The sequence below is a fragment of the Monodelphis domestica genome, chromosome 7 (assembly GCF_027887165.1).
Source record: "Monodelphis domestica isolate mMonDom1 chromosome 7, mMonDom1.pri, whole genome shotgun sequence".
Taxonomy (NCBI): Eukaryota; Metazoa; Chordata; class Mammalia; order Didelphimorphia; family Didelphidae; genus Monodelphis; species Monodelphis domestica.
Window position 1 is genome coordinate 279,064,539 of NC_077233.1, and position 24,680 is coordinate 279,089,218.

Here is a 24,680-nt window from a genome sequence, read left to right on the forward strand (position 1 = left end):
ATTATTCTCATCTTTTGGTATCTGCCAATGGGCTCTGTGAGGGGAAGCCTCTAAGGGGTCACGCTTTACCACTGATAAAGTGTTTCTGCCAACAGCTCATCCTCCCAGCAATCCTAGGCGCTGGGCGATATTATTGTCCCCATTTTACAGACGAGGAAATGGAGATGGATAATTGTGAAGAGCTAATAAGTGTCTGAGGGTGGATTTAAATTCGGGTCTTTCTGATTCTAGTCCAGCTCGTTCTATCCTGGGCCACTACCTAGACGTATTGTGTCTACACAATTCCCAGTCCTCTACCAGTTTGGTTACTGCCTCGCGCTCACTCGTTTGCCCTAAAATACATCATCTTAAAACTTTTATTTATTTATTTAATTTAGACTATTTTCCATGGTCACATGATTCCCGTCTTCCTTCCCTCCTCCCAGAGCCCTCGAGCAATCCCACTGGGTTTCACAGGTGTCATTGATCCAGAGCCATGTCCGTATTCCTGACATTTGCACCAGGGCGATCCTTTAGAATCTACGTCCCTGATCACGTGCCATCGACCCATGGGATCGAGCAGCCGCCTTTCTTCTGAAAGGCTTCATCTTCTGCCCCATCACTAGAATCCTGGTGGCTTCTGGGACTTGCTTGTGTATAGTCAAGTCCAGGCTTCTGGAAGCTCCAAGGAACCAGCAACAACGCGTGAACGAGGCAACTGGGGGAGACTGTAGGAGCCCAGACCCAGCACTTCATCATTTGCCTTTATCAACAGGCCTCCTGGCTGCTGAAGAACACCCATCCCATATTCCCGTCTACCTAAACCATACTCTGCAGCCCCCACTGGGCTGTCCAGAATGCCTGCTCTAGAATGAACACATTTCCTTTGATTTTAGAACTCTCCAACTGACCGGTGCTACTTTACAAACGCAACCCACCTGACTGGTTTCCCATTGCCTTTAGGAGGTTAGGGTTTGGAGTCAAGTTCAAAGCTGACCCCAGTCACTTCCTAGCTGTGTGACCCTGGGCAAGTCACTTCATTGCTGTCTGCCTCAGTTTCCTCATCTGCCAAATGAGCTGGAGAAGGAAATGGCAAGCTATTCTGGTATTTTTGCCAAGAAAACCTCAAATGGGGTTGGGAAGAGTTGAAAGTGATGGAAAAGCTAAACAACATCTGCCTTTAGAATAGAATATAAACTCCTGTGTTTAGTTTTAAATGCTCTGCACAATTTGGATGCAAATTGTTTTTCCATTTTCCAGGGGACTTTAGTACTCCTTCTGCCGTCTGCAATCCAGGCAAACTGGTCCCTTAGTTAGGATGTGCTTTAAGGTTTGCAAAGTGCTTTACAAATATTATCTCATTTAATCCTCATTTTACAGATGAGGAAACTGAGGGAGATGGAGGTTAATGGACTGGTCCACCTCTAGTAAAGTGTCTGAGAGTCAGTTTGAATTCAGGTCTTCTTAACTTCAATGCGAACTCTCTTTCTTAGCTGCCTTAGCTATATGTGAATTAGTCATAGGACTACCTACTATTCACATCCTATGGAACATGTCTGTAACCTTTAAATTGAATAGTATTTTTTCAAATATTTTATTTCCAATTCCATGCAAAAATAAATGTGCCATTTATTTTTTCAAATTTCGAGTTCCAAATCCTCTCCTCCCTCAAGGAGAAGGCAAGGAATTTGATGCAGGCTATACATGAGCAACTTATTCATGCAAAACATAATTTTAATAGATTTTTGAAGGCGATCCTAAGGTACGACTTAGCTTAAACCAGTTATCTCAAGAGAAGGCCACATCTACAGTCTGTGCACAATCGTGGAGCATTTGACATTTGAAAGTCCTCCACACTATCCCATGTGAGATGAGCTCCTTTGCTCAGGACCGTTGTACAATCATTAGAATGAAATGTTTCTCAATAATTGAAAAGCAATATTTTCATGGAAGACTTGTCGTTAGGCTGTTAGCCATCCTGAAAATGAGGGGGTTTAAGGCAGAGCAGAAATACCTTCTTTCGTTTTAGTTTTCCTTTAATTCTTTCCTTTGGCTAGGCTGAGGTATGCTGACTTCCCGAGAGGATTTTGCACATCAGGAGTGATTCACTTTTTTCAAAATACATTTCAAGTTGAAGGCCCATAAAGCTATGAAGTAGGTAATGCCTGTTATTTAGTCCATTCACGATGCTAGCAGACATTTTTTAAAAACTCCTTCCAAGAGATTGAGAAGAGGCAGTAACTACCTTTGTTAAGAAAACAACTGGACTTGATCAGCTCAGTGAGATGCAGAGCTTAATCACATCCTTCGACAGAAAAAAGTGTGATAAGTTAGTCATGGCTGGAATTATAACCGAAACAAGGAAAAAATAATATTCATTTAAACACAATCTTACCTAATCCACATGATTCCTTTTTTAGGACTGTGGAACACAAGTCTTTTTGCACTAATTTTATTTTTATTTCCAACTTTCCCCACACCCACTGAAAAGGCAAGAAATAAGGTTCCCATCATAAAGATGAAGTTATGTAAAACATTTCCATATTAGCCATGTTTCCTCCTTCTTCCCCAAAAAGCAAGGACAATAAAGAAAGGGGGGGATGCTTCAATCTGTGTTCTGGGACCATCATGAACAAAACTGGTAAAGCCCCATTCATGATCCAAGTTTTCTCTTAAAATAATGTTCAGGGGGCAGCTGGGTAGCTCAGTGGATTGAGAACCAGGCCTAGAGACGGGAGGTCCTAGGTTCAAATCTGGCCTCAGATACTTCCCAGCTGTGTGACCCTGGGCAAGTCACTTGACCCCCATTGCCTAGCCCTTACCACTCTTCTGCCTTGGAGCCAATACACAGTATTGACTCCAAGACAGAAGGTAAGGGTTTAAAAAAAAAAAGAATGTTCAAATAAATAGGTTTAACATGTAAAATAAAAGAAAATCTCATTGCAAGAGACTTCTCCTTTTTGCAATAAATGAGGCAGGAGATCTTATTCACTGGGAGCTTTGGGGGGGGTATTTTATCATCTCTTTATCCCTCTTGCTTAAAGCCAGCATTTTTTGGTTTCAAAGATAAGGTTTCTTCTTAAGGTTTTCCAAGTGTTTCTTCAATGCAGTCCCTATAGATGATGCTCTTGTTTGTTGGCATCTGGATAAGAGAATCTTGGAGCTAGGATAGCCTTTCAGAGTCCACTCAGATGAAATGCAGGCCTGTGCTTGCTCTCCTTTCAAATGCATGGCATTAGGCACACTTCTGAACAAAAGTCTTCTTGCCCTCTGGACACTGCCCATTGTGAATCTGACTGCCCCACAATCTTACTTCCTCTGACTCAGAGACTTAAAAAAAATAATATCATGGACCAATTTGACCAGCTGTTCTTCCTTTCCTGCAAATAAAAATGAATTATGCTGATTGTTATGTAGAAGAAAGAAAAGGAAACTGGGAGTTTCTAGAAGAATTTGAATTTTTCAAGACTCTATGAACTTATTATCCCTCTGCTTGAAAAAAAGGGTTACCACATGAGCAGCTGCCATCATAGGTACTTTGTGTTAACACTGCTTGAACTGGGAGCCAGGCAAAAGTTCCAGGGGGGAAATAGCTACAAAGCTCCCAACTGCTATCTGCTGGCAGGAGTAGCAGTGCAGCGCACTTGCTTTTTGTGACGATAAAGAATTATTACGGAACCAGGAATACCTACGACACAAACTCAGAAGAAGCAGGTAGAGGGAGAAAAGGAAAGGAATGAAAAAATGATGTCAAATAATTGTGGTGGCAAAGAATTTGTAACTGGGGAAATTCCCATTAAATTGAGAATTATGGTATATGAACGTGATAGAATAATACTTGTTACAAGAAATGAGGGAAGGGATGATTTTAAAGAAACCTGGGAAGATCTGTATGAACTGATGCAGAAGCAAGCAAAATCAGGATATACCATTATACAATAATGTACTTCAAAAGATTTAAGAATTCTCATCAATATAATAACCAATATATCAATATTGGTTTCATCAATTCATCAATAAACAAAAAAAAAACCCAATCATACTTTCAGAATACTGAAGATGCTGTCTATTTCCTGACAGAAATGGTAGACTCAAGATGAAAAATTATTTTGGATATGGCCAATGTGGGAATTTGTTTTGCTTGACTATGCCTATGCTATAAGTCCCCCCCCCCCATTTCAGTAGAAGGGTGGGTGGCAAGAGGGGCTACGAACAGAAATTCCACTCCCCCACTCCATCCCTCAAAGGAGAAGACAACAGGAAAAAGACCAAATGGAAAAACAGACAAGTGGGATACCTTTGAAGAATTTATTATATACTCATAATATTTATGATATAAAAAGAATAGCAAACTCTACGTAAGAGATTCTTAATTTCATAGATGATCTTCTGTTCAGCATTGCATATGGAAATGTGCACTTGGTACTTGTTCAATTTGAACATAGGGAGAGAAAACACGTCAGCAAACTGGCACCAATGCACTCTAGCCTATCATTTTTGCTGAGAGATAAGAGGTCTAGTTCACCATTGCTGCAGTCAAGAGACAGAGACAAAGTTATGCCTGTGGTTGCATTTATTAAGGAATATTGCATGATCCTGACATAGCCTAGGGATAGGAAGAGGGACTGAACCTGTGATTTCATTTCATTTCAGGGCATTCTCATTGAGGGATTTCCTTTGCCAATGGAGGCTGGCACCTCCTAAGCACCAAAAAGTTAAAATGACTTGCCCAGGATCACACATCCAGTCTGTCAGAGATGGGACTTGTGCCTAAGTTTTTTTCTGATTTCACATTATCTCTTTTGATCCTAATACAACATGAAAAATACCTTGATGGAGGAAAGGCTAGATTTTGTTCCACTCAGTCAAATGTTTTCATGTAACTAACAAATAGAAGGTCTTGCTTTTCTTACACCTCGTGCTGATCAATTATGTGCCTGGAAAGACATATTCTCTATAGGAAGTCTTCTGGGAAAGATTACCCATTTCCCTTTTGTATTTTCATCCAAGATCTTCTCATAAATATTTTATGGTGACGAGAGAGCTGGGTTATGTATGTGTAGTTACTGCTGTCACTGGCTTTACTTGGCAATGACATAGACATCATATCATCATTACTCTGGTGCCAGTCTGAGATATTTTCAGCATGGATCTTTTTCTGTACATTCCTGGCTAAGTCTATCATCTCTAGCCTATCTTATCTTCAGGACCATTTCATCAGGTAGTGAGGTGTCAGAATCCAAACGTGGCAGCTGAAGGTAACTTATCAGTAAAGAGATTAGGTTCTTATAAAAGCACTCATTCTGCATCTATTTGTTGCCTTCCTTCCAGTGGAAATCCATACATGTTCTTGAGTTAGATGACTTGTTTAAGTCTCACACCAAACTTTCACCAGGTTTATTTCCCCTTCCATTACTCTTCATCGTTCTGTGAGATGTTTCTGCTTGTGGTCTTTCTTCATCTTTTTAATAATGCTCTTGTTTGTCCTCTTAAACCTGGGATCCTCTTGGAATGCCAACCAGCAAATTAATCAAATGTTTTGTTGGTTGAGATGGTCTCCATGCTCTTTTTGGCCTTGTAGTTATAGTATGACTATTTTACATCAAAACCTACTATAAGAAGTGGTGAAAAGTTGACTGTGCAGCTTTATTGACTTTCCATTTTTTTGAGTCAATAGCTTTGTTAAAATGTGTACTGCTAGGTGGCACAGTGGACAGAGCGCCAGGTCTGGAGTCAGGAAGGCCCACCTTCCTAAGTCCAAATTGTGTGACTCTGGGCAAGTCATTTAATCCTATTTGCCAAATTGGAAAATGAGGGGCTGCCCTTCAATTTGGGGAATGGCTGAACCAATTGTCGTATCTGTTGGTGATGGAATACTATAGTGCTCAAAGGAATAATAAAGTGGAGGAATTCCATGGAAACTGGAATGACCTCCAGGAATTGATGCAGAGCTAAAGGAGCAGAACCAGGAGAACATTGTACACAGAGACAGATACACTGTGGTACAATTGAATGTAATGGACTTCTCTACTAGCAGCAATGCAATGATCCAGGACAATTCTGAGGGACTTATGAGAAAGAATGTATCCACATCCAGAGGAAGAACTGTGGGAGTAGAAACACAGAAGAAAAACAACTGTCTGATCATATAGTTCAATGGGGATATGACTGGGGATATAGACTCTAAACTATCATCCTGGTGCAATTATCAATAATAGGGAAATAGGTCTTGATCAATGATACATGTAAAACCCAGTGGAATTGTGTATTGGCTACGGGGTGAGGGCGAGGGAAAGAACATGAATCATATAACCATGGAAAAAATTCTAAATTAGTTAATTAAATAAAAAATTTCAATAAAAAAATTAATACTATTTGCCTCAGTTTTCTTATCTGTAAAATGACCTTGGAGAAAGAAACATCTAATCATTCCAGTATCTTTGTTACCCGAAATTGGGGTCATGAAGAGTGAGACAGGACTGAAAAATGACTGAACTAAAGCTTGTTAAAATAGATTCAGCCAGAATTGTTATAATTGCACATTGTTTTCTCCTTTCTTTTAATTTGATATTGATTTTATCCTTTTCTCTTGTCTGACTAATTTACATGCAGAAAACCAATTAAGAAATGAATTTCTACTTCAGTAATCAGTTGTTTCCTATCTGTTAAGATACAGTCAATTTATTACTATGCTGTTGCTCTTCTAGACACACCTATAGAGAAGGTTTTTTTCTACCTCCACTGCATTATATGTGTACACACATGTAACATGCCTACATTAACACATATGTGCACATGTATTGTTTTTATCAATCAATCTGTCTGTCTGTTCATTTATCCATCTGTCTGTCTGTCCGTCCGTCCGTCCATCTGTCCATCCATCCATCCATCCATCTCTCTTCCCCTCTCTCTGCATACACCACCTCTCCAGCTCAGGCTCTATCGCCTTTCACTCGAACTACTGGTTTCCTTTCACTTCTCTCTCCCCCATTCCAATCTACTTGGCTATCAAAGTGATTTTCCTAAAGCATAGGTCTGACCACAAAGCCCCCTATTATTATTAGTATTAGTTAATTTAATTATGGGTATTGTTAAGGGCCTGACACACGGTAAATGACTAATGAATGCTTGTTTGCTTGATATGAGAGTATAAGAAATACATTTCAATGGGTTTCCATTCCCTCTTGGATCAAATATGAATTGTTTTGTTTGGCATAAATGCCGACCTACCCCCTTCCTGCATTTTCGATCTCACGTTTTGCTCCCCTCTACATATTTGATGACCTCTTCCTCTCCTATGACACTATCTTGCTTCCACACCTTGGCATGAATTGCCTGCCATGCTTAAACCTTTGGGAACCCCCAACTTCCATTAAGCCCAGCTCAAATGATACTAGAGGTTATCTTCCATTCACTCTCCATATGCCTATTTTTACCATGTTGTCAGTATCTTATAAGAGGTCAGTATTGAGGTGGTTCAGGGTCTCCAGTTGTTGTTGTCGGACAAAGCACTCATATCAGTCAGTCAGTGCCAGGCACTTGAGGATGCCAATAATTAAATTAATGTCTATTGACTTCATAAATAATTAAATTAATGTTTGTAGATAGTCTAAAAAGCATGCAATCCTCATCCTCTTCTCTCTTGTCTGCTACTCATCTCATCACTAAAGGAATACTAAGAGGAGGCCATACACACAGCAGTGAAAATTTAAAAAAAATTTACTTTACAGGTTATCAGAGACAAAGAATTCATCACCTAACAGGCAAATGTGTGAGGAATGTGCTTTTTCTGGACACAACTAGGTCTTGGGCAGCCAAGCAAAATTTCTGACTAAGACCATATTTGGGGTCTTGCCAGATTGATAGAACCCCCCAGAGCTTTGATTCTGCTGGCTTGGCCTTCATAAAGAATGAAGATACCTACAAATTCTGAAGAGACATCAAGTGTGGAGGAAGGCCCCTGTTAAAATGCAAATAAAGGGAGGGGGGAGAAAATGATCTTTGTCTCCAATGAATAATGCTCGGAAATGACCAAATAAAATAATGTAAAATAAAAAAAATAAAAAATAAAATGCAAATAAAGCTCTGCATGGTGGCACATGCCTGTGATCTCTGCTGCTGGCTAGTGGATCACTTGAGTTTGGAGAATCTAAGTTGCAGTAGGACTAAAGCCAATATGAATGTCCCAGTAAAGTACAGTACCAATATGGTGGAGCCCTTGGGAACCCACCAGGCTGTGTAAGGATAGGAGAACTACCCTAAATGAGAGAAATGGAACAGGTGGAAGCTTCCACACTGATCAGTGATTGGGATATATAAGTGGTTGTTGCCTTTCTGGCCTAGGAGAGATGAGAAGACCCAGGCTCAAAGAAAGAAAAACAAATGTATAATTTGGGAGTAGAAGATGAACTGGCATCTTCAACTTCCCCAGATTAGAGAAACTGTCCTATTACAAAGTAGAGATTGGGCCCTTGAGGGGATGGAGCAGAGACTAAACTAGGACTTGGGTAAATCACAATGAAAGGCAAGTCCAAACCAGGAAATGAGATGGTGGAAGGTTTGGGAATGATGGAATTAAACCATGTCCACTTGCACATTTTCTCCAAGAATTAGCTCTGTTAAATTCTATAATTCTACCACATCTCCTACATATATAGGACAAATCTGAGATCCTCAGAAATTTTTAAGCATTCCTCCTGGCTGAGAATATAACAGCTATAGAATTTAGAGGTATCTTGTTCTCATCTAGAAAACAATATTACTTGTCTCCCCTTCCAAGAGGCCAATTCTGCTTAATCAGAAGTGGAAAAATAGGGCAAAGAGCCTTGACAATGGGCACTACTTTGGGATCCAGGTAGAGTGAGAGTGGGGCCTTTTGCTGGCTGCATCATAGCAATTGTCAAGGCACAAAGGGCAGAGGAAACCCTGAGGTGTTGGCCCTGGGGACTGCTTTCTTCCAAAGAAGCAGGAAGTGGCATTATGGTGGTAGGGGTGAGGTGATGATGCCAATACTGCTGTGCAGGTAGAGCTGCCTGGCACAGAAACCTCATTTGAGAAGGGTGACTCACAACCCTTGGGTAAGTACCTCACCCTACATTTGATGCCAAACACAATGTTCCTTCAGCATTTCTAGGCCAATTCTGCTCAAAATAGGCAAGTCTAGGGACCAGGCTGAGAATGGTTTTTAATGGGCTCCTTCCTTCCAACCAGAGGAGAAGGGGAAGTCTACTATATCCACATCCCATACCAAACAGATGGCAAGGTAAGGGAGGGCAAGGAGGTACTACCATGAGCCAGTGTCTGCTCTGTGTGGCCACTGGAAAAGGTGCTGGATTTGGTGGTCAAGAACCTGCCTTTGTCCCTAACTACCTGCATGGTCCCGAGCAAGTGGCTACATTTTCAGGACCTCAGTTTCCTTAGCTGAAAATTTGGGGGGGCTGGATTAGGTTGGCCTCTAACGACCCTTTCCAGCTCAAAATCGATGATCCCATAATTCCATCATCCTACGGTCGCTAACCCTATGATCTAGGGTCTCTAATTGTTTTCTCATGAGAAGCTATTTGTGATTCTTATAAGTCATATTACTGCCAAGGGAAAACTTATAGGAAGAGAAGTGGGGGATTCCCATAATCCAGGGCACCACGGTGGCAGCAAGTGATCTGGACATTAAACGAAGAATTCAGAACTGAATGATAGAGATGGAATAGTAAAGAAATTGGGGCAAGAAGTACTGTCAGTTAAGACATACTTATATGAAGAAATGTGGCAAGCAGCAATGAATCCACAAAGCAGTCACTAAGTGTCTATTCGTTCCAGGCACGGGCTGGGTACCAGAGACACAAAGTCAGAAAGAAAGTAGTCCTTGCTGGGCAAGTCACTTTAACTGCGATTGCCTAGTCCTTACAGATCTTCTGCCTTGGAACCAATGCTTAGTATCAATTCTAAGGCAGAAGGTGAGGGTTTAAACACATAGAAAGTAGTTCTTGACCTGAAGGAGTTTGTATTCTGTCAAGAAAGACAACATGAGCACATATAACAACATCCAAAATCCATACAGAGTAAATACAAGGCAATTTTTGGAGGAAAAGGCACCGGCAGTTGTGGGATGAGGAAAGGCTTTGGGTACAAAGTGGTGCTTGAGTGGGGCTTTGAAGAAAATGAATTCTTAGGCTTCGACTTTGTATTCTCCAAGGTAGCTGTTCCAAAGCTTCTCTTCTCTAAAGCTACTAACTCCTACCTTTCTTCCCCACTCCCTCTCAGCAAAGGACCCTGCCTCATCCTTTGCTGAATAAACAGTCATTTTCTGTAAGCTCCTTCTCCTATCCAATCCCATATTTCAAATCACGCTCAGGATCATCTCTCATCCCAACTTCCTGAGGGTTCAAAATCAGTCTACAACATGCCCTTCTTTCACTACAAAGACACCTCAACCAATCCACTCTCTTCTTTTCTTTTTTTTTTTTAACCCCTACCTTCTCTTTTAGAATCAATACTATGTTTTGGTTCCAAGGCAGAAGAGTGGTAAGGGCTAAGCAATGGGGGTGAAGTGACTTGCCCAGGGTCACACAGCTGGGGAGTGTCTGAGGCCAGATTTGAACCCAGGATCTCCCATCTCTGGGCCTGGCTCTCCATCTACTGAGTCACCCAGCTGCCCCTCAATCCACTTTCTTTTTCATCCAAGTTTAATGACATATGGAAATATACTATTTTGTCCCTTTTCTCTTATTTTAAGCACTGCTCTGGGAATTCTGACTCTGAATTCTCATACATGCCCCCCAAATCACTCCATGAGAACTTATTTCTCTTAAAAGATTTTCTGCAATGGCACTTGGAAGTTTTGTTTGCTGTGCCCATACCCCAAGTGACCCAACCATTTCTTCACATTGGGCACTAGCTTCCTAGCCCTCACAGGCAGTTATGATGTCACTCTCCCTAATCCTTGACAAAGTCTTTTCTTCTCCAACGTGTGGCTGTTTCTGAGGTCCAGGGATGGAGGAAGGGTTTGGGATGTTTATCTAATTTTTCCAGGTCTTTGTAGATTTTCGTAAGCTACTAAAGGGCAACTGTTTCTCTCTCTTGGCTGCTATAGTCTGACATATAATATATGTCCTGTATTGTCAAATACCGGACAAGTTGGCCTTATTTCCCTGTAGACAGTAGGTCAGAGGATATGGAAAAAGGTTGCCAAAAGAAGAAATGCAAAGAAAAAGTATCAACAAGTATCTGAAAACTGTTCAAAACCACGGAGCAGAGAAATGCAAAATAATTTAAAATAACCTTGAAATATCACTGCGTACCAACCAAACTGACAAAGACGGCAAAAGTCAATGTTGAAAGAGTTGCTAGAAGACAAACATTAATTCAGTGCTAATGAAGTTATAAATTGGTCCAAATGTTCTGGAAAACAGTTTGAAATTATTTAAGAGAAGGTACTAAATTGTTTAAACTTTCTAATCCCATAATGCCACCATTATGAGCCTGAAATCCATTTACACTCCAAGAAGGTCAATGACAGAAAGAAAAACTCCACTGAACCAAAATACACTATTGTAGTACCAGAAAGCTAGAAACAGATTATGTGTTTCATTACTGAGTAATGGCTAAAGAAATTATGATTTATTATGGAATTACAAATATGAAGAATTCCGAAAACATGGAGAATGTGCATGGCCTGATAAAGCAGAGCCAAAAGAACAATAAATACAAGGGCCATGGGCTATCACAATGTAAAAGAAAACAACACTGAAGGCGGCAAACTTGGGTAAAACACAATGGGCAAAGTTCAAACTTATTAAAGAACAGATCAAATAAAAAAATCAAGTCGGCCCCTTCCCTCAAGGTTTATCCTTACTCTTTCTCTCCTTCTCCCTCACCACCAGTCTTGTCATGGTTTTTTACCCCCCCCCCCCTTTCTGGTTTCCAAAACAGAGAGACGAGCTGATGTCATTAGTGCAGGTGCCTCGTCTAGCCTTACAAAGCCCGTGTTGTTGTTCCCGGACAGCAAATAGTGGCTGCCTGATCTGAAAACCAGGACCTATGAGTAAGGATGTTAACAGTAAACTATGGCAAGGAAGACCTGTGCCAAACCTATTCAGGCTAATTTGGGAGCTGAAATCTCCAGCCAGACGCAAAGGACATCGTCCAAGGTCCAGCGTCATCTATATCATAGGAAACTGGACTGCTTGCTCAAGGCTGTTTCCAGGCTAACTTTAACAGGCTTGCTAGGACAGGAGTCTTTCCTAGAGTTGACTAGGATGGAAGAAACCTCTACTTCATGGGCTATTTGACTCACATCCTTTGGTTTCCAGTAAAAACAAAGTCCCAGGAACTTTGTGGAAAGTAGAAAATCAGGTGGAACAGAAATCATTTCTTCTTCAAACTCATTGCTCTGTTTTCCATTTGGAGATGGAGGCAGAGGAAGAGGAGCAATCCACTTATACCACAGGTGGGGAAACTGAGGCAAGAGAAGTCTTGTTAGTGGCAAAGCCATGACTACAACTGGTCACTCCTTCATTCCAGGGATCACGCCCCATTTCTTTCATGAGCTTTTCTCTGAGGGCAAAACTAAGAGGTGGATTTTTCTATTTAGATATCTCAGAGCTTCACTGTAAGAAGCTGATTTGAACACCTAGAATGTTTCAGAAATGAAGTTGACTGTCTTGCTTGAAATATTTAAATTTAAGATAGTCTTGAAGGTCTCTTCAGATTTTAAAATTCTGTAGTTTTCCATTCATCTCAGGCTCCAGCAATTTCTCCTACACCTGACTCTAGAACAATAATTTTTCATTTAGTACTTTATCCTGTTATCTTTCTATGCCATCTCTCTTTTTTTAGATAAGATGGATGTCCAGAAGTCCAGAAGCCTTTCGTAGTCTGCTAGCTCACCATTCGTTAAGAGGGTAAAAGACAGCCAAAGAAGCTAACACAATGTTGGACTTGGTTAAAAGAAAGAGGGTCCAGAATGAGGAAGATTCTCGTTTTTCTGAACCAATCTCTGTATCTAGAATGTCAGGTTCAGATGTCGGACTCACATTTTAGAAAGGCTGCTGACAGCACCGTCTGGCCAAAGAGACAGAACAATAAATACACAGACTAGAAGCCACACCAAGTTTGGGTGGCTACTTGGTGGGGAGAAGATGGGGTAGAAAAGAGGGACAAGTTAAAACTCTATTCAAATATTAACCTCGGGAAGAGAAACTAGACTTGTTGTGTTTGGATCCAAAGAGGAAGTCTACGAATAATGTGTTTAAGGAGCAAAGGAGATTTCAGCTTCATATAAAGAAACCCTTCCTAATAATCAGAGATCTGCAGAGTGGGATGGGCTGATGGAGAGGGTGGCTAAGCTCCCTATCACAGAGGTCCTGATTCCAGGGCTGGATGATCAGCTGTGGGGTAAGTTGTAGAGGAGTCTCCAATTTGGGTATGGCTGGGCTACAGGTCCTTCCCAGCTCGGAGTTTCTGTGATTCTATTACATTGTATGCTTCTGGATGGCAGGGAGCAGGTTTCCTTCAGATCTCTATTTCCCATGATGCCTGGCTGCTCGTACAATATTCTATCAAATGTTGGGTGTTCAACTCTCTCTTCCAGGTTGGAAGCAACTTCCGAAGGTGTTTGAGCCAATGTCCTTATTTTGCAAACTGAGGTCCAGAATAAATTACGTCCTTATGGTCATGTAAGTGTTTTTTTCTTTTGAAATTACATCTAAAAGCCAGAATTCTTGATTCCAAGTCTTTTCCTCTTAGGATCCTGATCTTAGGGATAGGGATAAGGATTTTTCCTACCAAGATAAGGCAACAGGGCCGGCTCTATGGTGCCATTTGCAATGACTCTTTAAGAGTAGAGCTGATACTGAATGGACAGATTCCCCAGCCTCCCCCACTGCCAGCTCTAGCCATGGGAGGCAGGGAGAAAGTCTGACCACAGTGTCAGGGGCTCTGTCAAGATCTTACCTAGATACGTCCCAATGAATCCAAGGGCAAGGAAGCTGGAGAACACAAAGACGATGCCGACTCCCAGGATGGCAAGACCTACATAGAAGGCCCCCGGGCAATCCAACCCTTCCATCTTCGGCTGGCTCGACATGGCCTGGGTAAAGCTAGTGGGAAAGGAGAGAAAAGACAGGAGGAAGAGACAGAAGCTTTAGTTATAAGCCTGTGGGGGCCGGGAACCTATTTTTGCAACGTTACCAATTCCATTAAAGCCATTGCACCCAGGCTCTTGGGCTGCTTCTACAAAGCAGTAGAACCCTATAAAGACTCAAGCTATTAGATTTAGTTTCAAGTCAATAAACATGGATTAAGGACCTACTATGTGCCAGGAACTGATGCTAATCATTAAGCCCTGGGGATTCAAAAAGAGGAAAAAGATATGCCTGCCCTCAAACAGCTTACAATCTAACAGGGAGACAGCATGCATGCAAACATGTGTAAAGAAAGCTATATACAAGAAAAACAAATAATTGAGAGGGAAAGCATTGGAAATAAGAAGAATTAGGAAAGGCTTCTTGTAAAAGGAGGCATTTTAGTTGGGGCTTTAATAAGCTATTTTCAGCTTTATTTAGCTTATCAAGTTACTTCAGGTAATCAGGGCTAGCCTTGAAGGGAAATGATTGGGAAATTAAATTTTTTTTTCATCACCTTTACCTTCTGTCTTAGAAGTATATATTGGTTCCAAGGCAGAAAAGCAGTAAAGGCTGGGCAATAGGGTGACTTGCCCAGGGTCACACAGCTAGGATATATATGAGTCCAGATTTGAACCCAGGACTTGTTACTAGGTCTGGCTCTCAATCTACTGAGCCACCTCACTGCCCCTAAAACTAGGAAATTCTAATGGGGAGGTTGGATGAGAGTGCAGCTGCAGAAAGCATAGATTGTGATAAAGAACGGATGCCTCAAATATGTTTAACCTAGCCAACTTCATTAGACCACCAGAAAATCTCATGATTAGAAAGGATTTCAATGGCCATTCTAGCCCAATCCTCCACTCCACCTCTCTTCTACTTGAATACTTCCAACAAAGAAAGGTTTGCTATCCTCCAAGTCAGCCTATCTTATTATTAGACAGATCTAATGGTTAGGAAGTTCTTTCACTTAATAATCCTTGTTTATACCCTTGGAACCACTCAGAAATCCAATTCCTCTTCCATAAAACTGGTCCTCAAATATTTAAAGACACCTTTGTGGGGGCAGCTGGGTGACTCAGTGGATTGAGGGCCAGACCTAGAGATGGGAGGTCCTAGGTTCAAATCTGGCCTCAGGCACTTCCTCTAAATCAGGTCTCAACCTACTTTCACAGCTCTATCTCCCCCTTCCCTAATATACAGCCCTGGCTCACATCAAACAAGTCTTCTTCCACCTGGCACTTTAAGTATCTCCTATAAATGATTCCTATTTAAAAGACATGCCCCCTCTTTTCTTCCTTTCCCTCCTGTTGTGTGATCTCAAAGCCTTCCCCCCTCGGTCATATTCTTTTGGACATTCTCTAACTTGTTCAAGGCTTTCCTAATATGGGGCGGCCAGAGTTAAACACAAGACTCCAGATGTGGTCTGCCAAAGGCAGAAGATAACAAAACTATCTCTTGTTTGCTTTTGGAGACTATGAATCTCAAGGCAAATTAAGATCCCATCAACATTTTGGGTCATGATGTCTGGCCAGTGACTGCTGGGTTTGCAGGATGCTAAAAACACCCAGACGCTTTCCAGAGCCATCGCGATGTAGCCATCTTGTCCCCATTTTGGACTGATTACGTTAATTTTTTTAAACCAGATCTAAGCCAGATTTTACACTCATCCTTTCCATCTTCTAGGATGTGGCTCAGATTTTAGCCTGTCGAGATTGCTTACATCCTGACTCTGTCATCCCGTGTTTTAGCCAGCCCTCCCTCCTCATAATTTTTGATGATGCCAAACAGCAGAACCAAACACATTCCATTGGAGGCTCCTTCCAAGTTAGCACTGAACCAGTATAATGATGAATCTTTAGGTCTGGCTACTCCAAATCTCCTCCAGTTCCAAATCAGTTCCATCTTACTATGATAAATGTGTAGAATGCTTTGCTAAAATCTAGAGAAATAAATCTAGTAAGATTATCAAACGTGACTTACTCTTTATAGAAGTGAGGTGGCACAGTGGACTGAGAGCCAGGTCTAAAGAGGGAGGAAATGGCTTGTTCTTGGTGATCATTAATTACTTCTTCAATAATGTGTTCTAGAATTTGACCAGGAATCAAAGTCAAGTATACTAGCCTATAATTCATGGATTCTATTTTCTCCCCTTTTTTGAACATTGGAACTTAAAAAAAACAACCAAACCTCTTTACCTACCATCTTAGAATCAATAGTGTGTATTGGTTCCAAGGCAAAACAATGGTAAGGCTAGGCAATGTGACTTGTCCAGGGTAACACATCAAGGAAGTATCTGAGGCCATCTCTGGGCCTGGCTGTCAATCATTGAGCTAGCTAGGTGTTCCTGAGAACTGGAATATTTGATCCTTTCCAGTCCTTAGCATTTTTTCTTGAGTAGCTACAAGGTAGGTAAACAACACAGTAGACAACCAAGAAATTCACTACAGATAAGATCTGAGAAAGAAAGCAATACTGAAATCCATGGTTTCAGATGTCCACACATGGGTAACAAGCAAAGGAAATCAATGACCCTAAGGCCAAAAAAGCTAATTTGAATTTGTAAGTCCATTAAGACTTGGCAGAATGAAATCTAAGAATGGAATATAGTTATTTTTTCCTTTTCAATATCGTTAATATCCTTTTTACAATTAGTTTTTTTCTATCTTTTACTCTCTAAAGTCATTATTTTTATTTTTAACACTCTCCTTTTTTACACTTTATTTTAGAAGTTATTTTTAGCATGCTTTTATTTTTAAATTTTGAGTTCCAAGTTCTCTCCCTCCTTTCCCACTCCTTGCCACACACTGAGAAGGGAAGCAGTATGATATCAATTGTACATGCGAAAGGAAATATAGTTCTAAAAAGGCGTTTCTCCTTTGTTTTCCCAGAGGACCAATGATAACGTGTCTTGACTTGCACCAAGTCATCAGCCTCACTCTCTCTTCCAGAGCCATGGAGGTCCAGAGGCCAAACAAAAGTCAGGATGCCTGACGCTGCCCCAGGATGCAGTGGATGGCCTTGGCTTCTTCCATGGCTGACCAAGCTCAAAGCCCTCCGCCATGCCTCCTTCAGTCACCCTCACAGCCACTGGAACAAACTGTTCTTATTTCATTCTAGCTGTGTGGCCCTGGCCAAGTTGCTTGATCCTAATTGTCTACTCCTGTTTTGCCTTGGAGCCAATATGTGGCATTGATTCTAAGAGAGAAGGTAAGGATGAAAAAAGTCCTCATTGGTTCCTTCTGCCCGGGATAGACATCAACCTAATCCACAACAGGCTTGATGCTGGTCAGCTCCCTTCAACGTGCTTTAGCCAGCCTGCTGAGAGAGTTTGACGAGCACACGACTGGACATGCCACAACTTCTTGGAGCCACAGGCGAGGGTTGGGTGCAGATGCTCAGCAAGCCCTCACACTAGAGCGCTGGTCTTCCCAGAGCAACCATACACCTTCCTTCCCATTACTACCACTTCTGTTTGTTAGGAAGGACCAAGCAGAACAAGTCTTCCCTTTCCATAGAATTTTATTTTACAAATAATTAAAAATAACTTCCATAGCCTCTCTTAAGGCTTCTCTTCTCTCTTAAATACCCCCGGTTGATTTATTGGATCCTCGTATCTTGCCATCTGAAGGCTTCTGACTACCCCATTTGCCCTCTTCTATATATTTTCCAGTTTAGTGTTGCACCTGAAACTGAACACAATTTTCCACATGTGGTCTGATTGGGACAGGACAGACTGTAATGGTACTCTCACCTCCTAGTCGTGGACATTAGAGTTTGTAGGCATTTTCCCTGACCTTTAAAAAGAAAAAAAATAGGGCAATTTCTAACTTGATTCTGTCCCTACATCATTTCTCCTATTTTCCAGTTTTTAAAAGATCATTAACAGTGGCTCATTGGTGCCTTCGGATGTTATTCATCTAGGCCCAATGACTCAAACTCATCATTGCCTTACTATCATCCTACTCACCTTGAATTTCAGCTCCCTGCTAGTTATTTTTTATTCTGTCTTTTCAAATCCAAAATTATTCTCCTTGGAGGAAAAGAAATAGGAGACAAATAAGAATTAAGCAGCTGTGTTTTGTTTCTATCCAGTGTTATCCACCATGAACTATAATCCTCTCTGTCCTTTGATATGTATCTTTTCTTCAGTTTTTTAGGGAATAAAGGAGTATGGACATAGGATTTTAGGGGGTAAGGAATAAGTCAAAAAAACTCCTTTTACCAATATAATCAAGGGTTCTGCACTTTTCCCCTGAAGTTTTAGAGAATTATCTTAGACCCTAAGAGATTAAGTGAATTACCCAAGGCCATATAGCCTGTTTGTGGGTCAGAAAGGAGAATTGGACTCTCTATTAGTTTTTTTCCAAGTCTGAAGCTAACTCTATCCATTATACCATGCTGTCCCTTTCCCTAAATATGTAAAATTTTTTAAGGTTTAAACTGTCCTTACATTTTCACACCACCTCAGCTCATTCTAACCTCCTGACACTGTTGTTTTACAGCCATATGTCCTTGCTTTCATCATTGTCTCTCTCCCTCCTACCCTCCCTCCTTCCTTCCCTCCCTCTCCCTCTCCCTCTCCTTTTCGCTCTCCCTCTCTCCCTCTCTCCCTCCCTCCCTCTCTCTCTCTCTCTCTCTCTCTCTCTCTCTCTCTCTCTCTCTCTCTCTCTCTCTCTCTCTCTCTCTCCCTCCCTCCCTCCCTCTCTTTCTCTCTCTCCATTTAAGCTGATTGATGAATTCTCTAAACATGCACACTGGTCTCTTTAGACAAAGGTCATTTCCCCATCTATTGTAATTGTTTCTAATAGTGCCTTTTGAATTTTATTCTGGAGAGCTTGCTTACTGTACAGAACTAACTTTTCTGATAGAATTTTAGGCCACGAGATCCTATCTATCTTTTCTTTGAATGCTTTGAACTATGTGTTCCCAAAATCTGGCATGCATTTGTGACTGTGTCCTGGTTTTCTTTCCTTTTCCATCACCAATTCTTAGATGAAGCTGGCACTTCTTCCACAAAGTTCCCATCATTTCTACTATAGCAACCAGCTTTTCTTTTGTTGGCAAAGATGAGCTGCAAAATAGCAGTTCCCTCTGTTATTTCCTCTACCTTTGGAAGGATGAAATTATCATTAATACAAGTCCAGACATTATTGGCTGTATTGCTTTTTGCAGCAGATGTTCAGATAATTCAAGTCCCCCATCACTACTATATTATGCCTCCATACCAGGCTTACGATCTGTTTTCTAAATGTCTTAATGCATTTTACTTTTCTGTCCAGGTGGTCTGTGGTGTACTCTGATGATAATATCAATTCTGTTTTTGCCCTTGATGATCTTCACCCATATGCTCACCACCATGCTTACCTGTCTGGTGCTTAGATCTCCTCATAAATATATCTACTAAAATTCAATGTTATTCTTCCTTTCCTCTCCTCTACCTATCCTGTCCCTTTTCCATAAGGTTTTATGTTCAGGAAGGACTATCTCCTTGGGTGATGACCTTTGCTGTCTACTTGTCACCCAGCTCTCACCCACGGTTCCAAGAAGTTATAGCATGGGCAGTGGTCACACTCCAGCAAAACCTCAGCAGACAGGCCAAGCCACTTTGAAGGTAACCAACAGGCATGAATTAGGGGGTTATCTACTTCAAGCATGTGAAGACTTCCCCTTGCCGAATGGGTGGATGAGAATAATTTGATCCAACAGCCATGAAGGCACCTAAAGCAGGCACAGTGGAGTGCCCAGGCCATTGCCAGTTGGCTTGAATTTTGTCTTGCCACTGGGCTTTGATGACTTGGGAAGAGAGAGTGAGGCTGATGACTTTGAGCAACTCTGCCTCACTTCAGTCCAATTCACATGCAAGACAAGACTATGCAATTTGTCACTGGTCCTCTTCAAAAAGGAAGGCCAAACAACAGTGGTAATAGGTAGAAGTTGCAAAGAGGAAGATTTCAGCACAATGTATAGAAAAACTCTATGCTAATTGGAGCTTTATAAAACTGGAAAGGGATTTCCTGAGAAGTAGTGAGCCCACTGGAGGTCTTCAAGAAAAGGATGGAGAGTAGGAAATGAGGAAACTAAACTATCATTCTTTGCAGATGACATGATGGTATACCTACAGAATCTGAGAAAATCAACTAAAAAGTTAGCAGAAATAGTCAATAACTTTAGCAAAGTTGCAGACTACAAGATAAACCCACATAAAATAATCAGAATTCTATGTTTCCAACAAAACCCAATAGCAAGAGTTAGAAAGAGAAACTCCATTTAAAATGACTCTAGACAAGATAAAATGCTGGGAATCTATTTGCCAAGATAAATTCTGGAATTATATTAACATAACTACAAAACACTCTTCACACAAATAAAACTAGATCTAAACATCAACTGCTCACAGGTAGGATGAGCTAATATAATAAAAATGACAATTCTACCCAAAGTAATTTACTTATTCAGTGCTATACCTATCAAACTACCAAAAGATTTTTTATAGAATTAGAAAAAATTATTACAAAGTTCATCTGGAAAAACAAAAGGTCAACAATATCAAGGAAAATAATGAAAAAATGTGAAGGATGGAGGACTAGCGTTACTCTCAATCTATACTATAAAGTATTGATCATCAAAACAATATGATACTACCTTAGAGATAGAAGGGTGGATTAATGAAATAAGCTTGGGGTAAATGACCTCAGTAAGATACTATTTGATAAACCCAAAGATCCCAGCTTTTGGGACAAGAACCCACTATTTGACAAAAACTGCTAGGAAAACTGGAAAAAAGTATGGGAGAGATTAGGCTTAGATCAACACCTCACACCCTATACCAAGATAAATTCTGAATGGCTTAAATATAAAGAGGAAAATTATAAGTAAATTAGGTGAACATAGAATAATATACCTATCAGATCTATGGGAAAGAATTTAAGACCAAGCAAGAGATAGAGAATATTATAAAATGTAAAATGAGTAATTCTGATTACATTAAATTGAAAAGTTCTTGTACAAATAAAATGAATGCAACCAAAATTAGAAGGGAAGCAACAAACTGGGGAAAATTTGTAACAAAAACCTCTAAAAAAGGTCTAATTTCTCAAATTCATAAGGAGCTATGTCAATTGCACAAAAAAATCAAGCCATTCCCCAATTGACAAATGGTCAAGGGACATGAATAGGCAATTTTCAGATAAAGAAATCAAAACTATCAATAAGGACTTGAAAAGGTGTTCTAAATCTCTCATAATTAAAGAAATGCAAAGAAAAACAACATTGAGATATCGCCTCACACCTAGCAGAGTGGCCAAATGATAGTAAAGGAAAATAATAAACGTTGGAGGGGATGTGGCAAAATTGGGGCACTAAGGCATTGCTGGTGGAATTGTGAATTGATCCAACCATTCTAGAAGTCTGTTTGGAACTATGCCCAAAGGGTGCTAAAAGACTGCCTACCCTTTGATCCAGTACTCCAAAGGGATAATAAGGAAAAATACTTGTACAAAAATATTTATAGCCACACTCTGTGGTGGCAAAAACTTGGAAATGAGGGGATGCTCATCTATTGGGGAATGGCTAAACAAATTGCGGTATCTGTTGGTGATAGAATACTATTGTGCTAAAAGGAATAATTAACTGGAGGAATTCCATGTGAACTGGAAAGACCTCCAGGAATTGATGCAGAGTGAAAGGAGCAGAACAAGGAGAACATTGTACACAGAAACTGAAACACCGTGGCACAATCAAATGTAATGGACTTCTTTACTACTAGCAATGCAATAAACCCTTACTTTCCATTTTAGAATGGGTATTGGTTCTAAGGCAGAACCTAGGACCTCCCACCTCTAGGCCTGGCTCTCAATGCACTGAGCCACTCAGCTTCCCCCTCACCAATCACTTCCTGAAAGAGATCCCAAAATGAAAAAATCCCAGGACTAATACAGCCAAATTCCAGAGCTCCCAGGCCAAGGAGAAAATACTGTCAACAACCAGAAAGAAACAATTCAAATATCATGGAGTTAAGATTACACAGAACCTTATAGTTTTTATGTTAAAGAACTGGAAGAGGGGAAGCTAGGTGGCTCAGTGGATTGAGAGTGAGGCCCAGAGATGGGAGGTCCTGGGTTCAAATCTGGCCTCAGATACTTGCTAGCTGTGTGACCCTGGGCAATTCACTTAATCCCCATTGCCTAGCCCTTACCACTCTTCTGCCTTAGAACCAATACACAGTATTGATTCTAGGTTGGAAGGTAAGAGTGTAAGAACATTAATGAACTAGAGGGCTTGGAATATGATATTCCAGAAGGCAAAGGATCTAGGGTGAAAACAGAGAAACTGGGAATGGTTAGCTTGGTGAAGAAAAGACAAGAGGGCCAGAGGCAGAACATAACTGTTTTTAAAGTATTTGAAAGGTTTTCAGGAGGAAGAGGGATTTGATTTCTTTCCCTTGGACTCAGAAAACAAACCCAGAAACAACAGATTAAGACCCAGGGAGGCAGATTTCTGCTTATATTGCTAAGGAAACTCTAACATTAAGACTATCCGAAAGAAGAATGGGCTCCTTCAGTAGATTCCCCTGAGTTTCCTATCCCTGGAAGTCTTGAATGACCATTTTTCAGCTATGTTGTAGAAAGGATTACTTTTTAGGTATGGGTGGTGCCAATGACCTTTGAGGACCCTCTGGTATCCTTTCCCTACGAGCCTTTTATCTCCCCCAGTGGTTGGAACATGTATATGTTCCACAGTCATAATTTCTGGTTTATGAGAATCATATATCTGAAACTCAATTAGTCAATATTTGGTGTCCCCAGTTCTCTCATTCAGAAGAGAAGGTACAGTTCTTTCCACACATAAAATTAATGGAGGAACAAGTAGCTCTTTTGGGCCACTAGTTCAATAATGCAATAAAGTACTAGAAAGCAATTTCCTTTGGAAAATAATCTGTATAAGGGCAGAGAGGTATAGAATGAAACCTTAGGACATTAGGACTGCTTTTCTGCTCTTATGAAATCCAGGAAGTCTTATGATGGGGGCATGGGGAAAGGGGAGGTGGCTTCCTGAAGCAGCTCCCACCCAGGCTCTTTGAGTTGGAGATGCTTAGGTCACAACTACTTCCACTTATCAGAAAGGGAGATGATGATCTGGTTCAACTGTAGCATTTGTCTAATCCTTCTTCAAACTTCATAAAACTCCTATTACAAAAAAAGAAAAGAAAATTCCACATCCTAGTCTTAAGTAGCTCCAATGCCAAAATCATCCCTTGTATTTGCATGACATTTTGCACTTTTTAAAGTGCTTTCATATTCATTATCTCACAAAAAGTATGACTAAAACCCTGGGAAGTTGGCAGGTCAGTGATTTTTGTTCACTTTCCATAAATGAGGAAACTGATGATGAGAAATCTGTTGCTGACTTCCCTATGGCTCTATAGTTATTTAATGATAAGGGATATCTTCTAATTTCAGGCCAATATTCTATCCACTGTACCACAGTATCTCCTTATCACCTCTTAAAAATAGATGAGCTACTTCTGAGAAAGAACGCTATCCACACTCAGAGGAAAACCTGTGGGAGCAGAAACACCGAAGAAAAACAACTGCTTGATTACATGGGTCGCGCGGATATGATTGGGGATGGAGACTCTGAATGAACATCCTAGTGCAAATATCAACAACATGGAAATGGGTTCTGATCAAGGACACATGTAATGCCCAGTGGAATTGTGTGTCAGCAGCGGGAAGGGTGGGTGGAGGAGAGGGAGGGAAAGAATATGATTCTTGTAACCAAAGAATAATGTTCTAAATTGATGAAATAAAATGAAAATGAAAAAAATAGATGAGCTACTTATGAGAAAGAACGCTATCCACATCCCAAGAAAGAACTGTGGGAATAGAAGCAAAGAAGAAAAACATTTGCTTGGTCACATGGTTCAGTAGGGAAAAGGTTGGGGATGTAACTCTAAATGATCACCCCAGTATAGTGCAAATAGTAATAATATGGAAATAGGTTTTGAACAACAATACATGTAAAACCCAGTGGAATTGTTCATTTGGCTACAGGAGTGGGGAGGGAGGAGGAGGAGGGAAAGAACATGAATCATGTAACCATGGAAAACTATTCTAAATTAATTAATTATATAAATAACTTTTAAAAAAATAGATGGGCTACTTGTTATTGTTGGAATTGTGACACAAGAGAAGGTAAAGACTAAGAGCTCAGCTGGCTCTCAACAAAAATATAAAGTAGGAAAGATTGAAATATCCCAAGACTCCCATTTTTTTCCCTCCTCCCTCACGCTGGCAAAGTCTCTTCTATTATGTTGAAGAAATATACAGTGTGTATTTATTTATTTAAACCCTTATGTTCCATCTTAGAATCAAGCCTGTGTATTGGTTCTAAGGCACAAGAGGGATAAGGGCTAGCCAACTGGGGTTAAGTGACTCTCCCAGGGTTACCCATTTAGGAAGTATCTGAGGCCAAATTTGAACCCAGGATCTCCCATCTGTAAGCCTGGCTCTCTCAATTCACCGAGGCACCTAGTTGCTCCCTAAAGATGCATTTATTAGGGGGTGCTCTGTTTCACTT

At 40.7% G+C, this 24,680-nt stretch overlaps 1 protein-coding gene across 8 annotated transcripts in view; it reads right to left on the reverse strand.

Moving 5' to 3' along the window:
- The window catches only part of PEMT (phosphatidylethanolamine N-methyltransferase), a 188,918-nt gene that overhangs the window by 38,697 nt on the left and 125,541 nt on the right, over positions 1 to 24,680 (reverse strand). For all 8 annotated transcript variants that reach the window (XM_007498376.3, XM_007498377.3, XM_016423923.2 and 5 more), the window contains exon 4: positions 13,930 to 14,075. In XM_007498376.3, the coding sequence (XP_007498438.1) occupies positions 13,930 to 14,075 (146 nt within the window). The remainder of the gene's footprint in view (positions 1 to 13,929; positions 14,076 to 24,680) is intronic.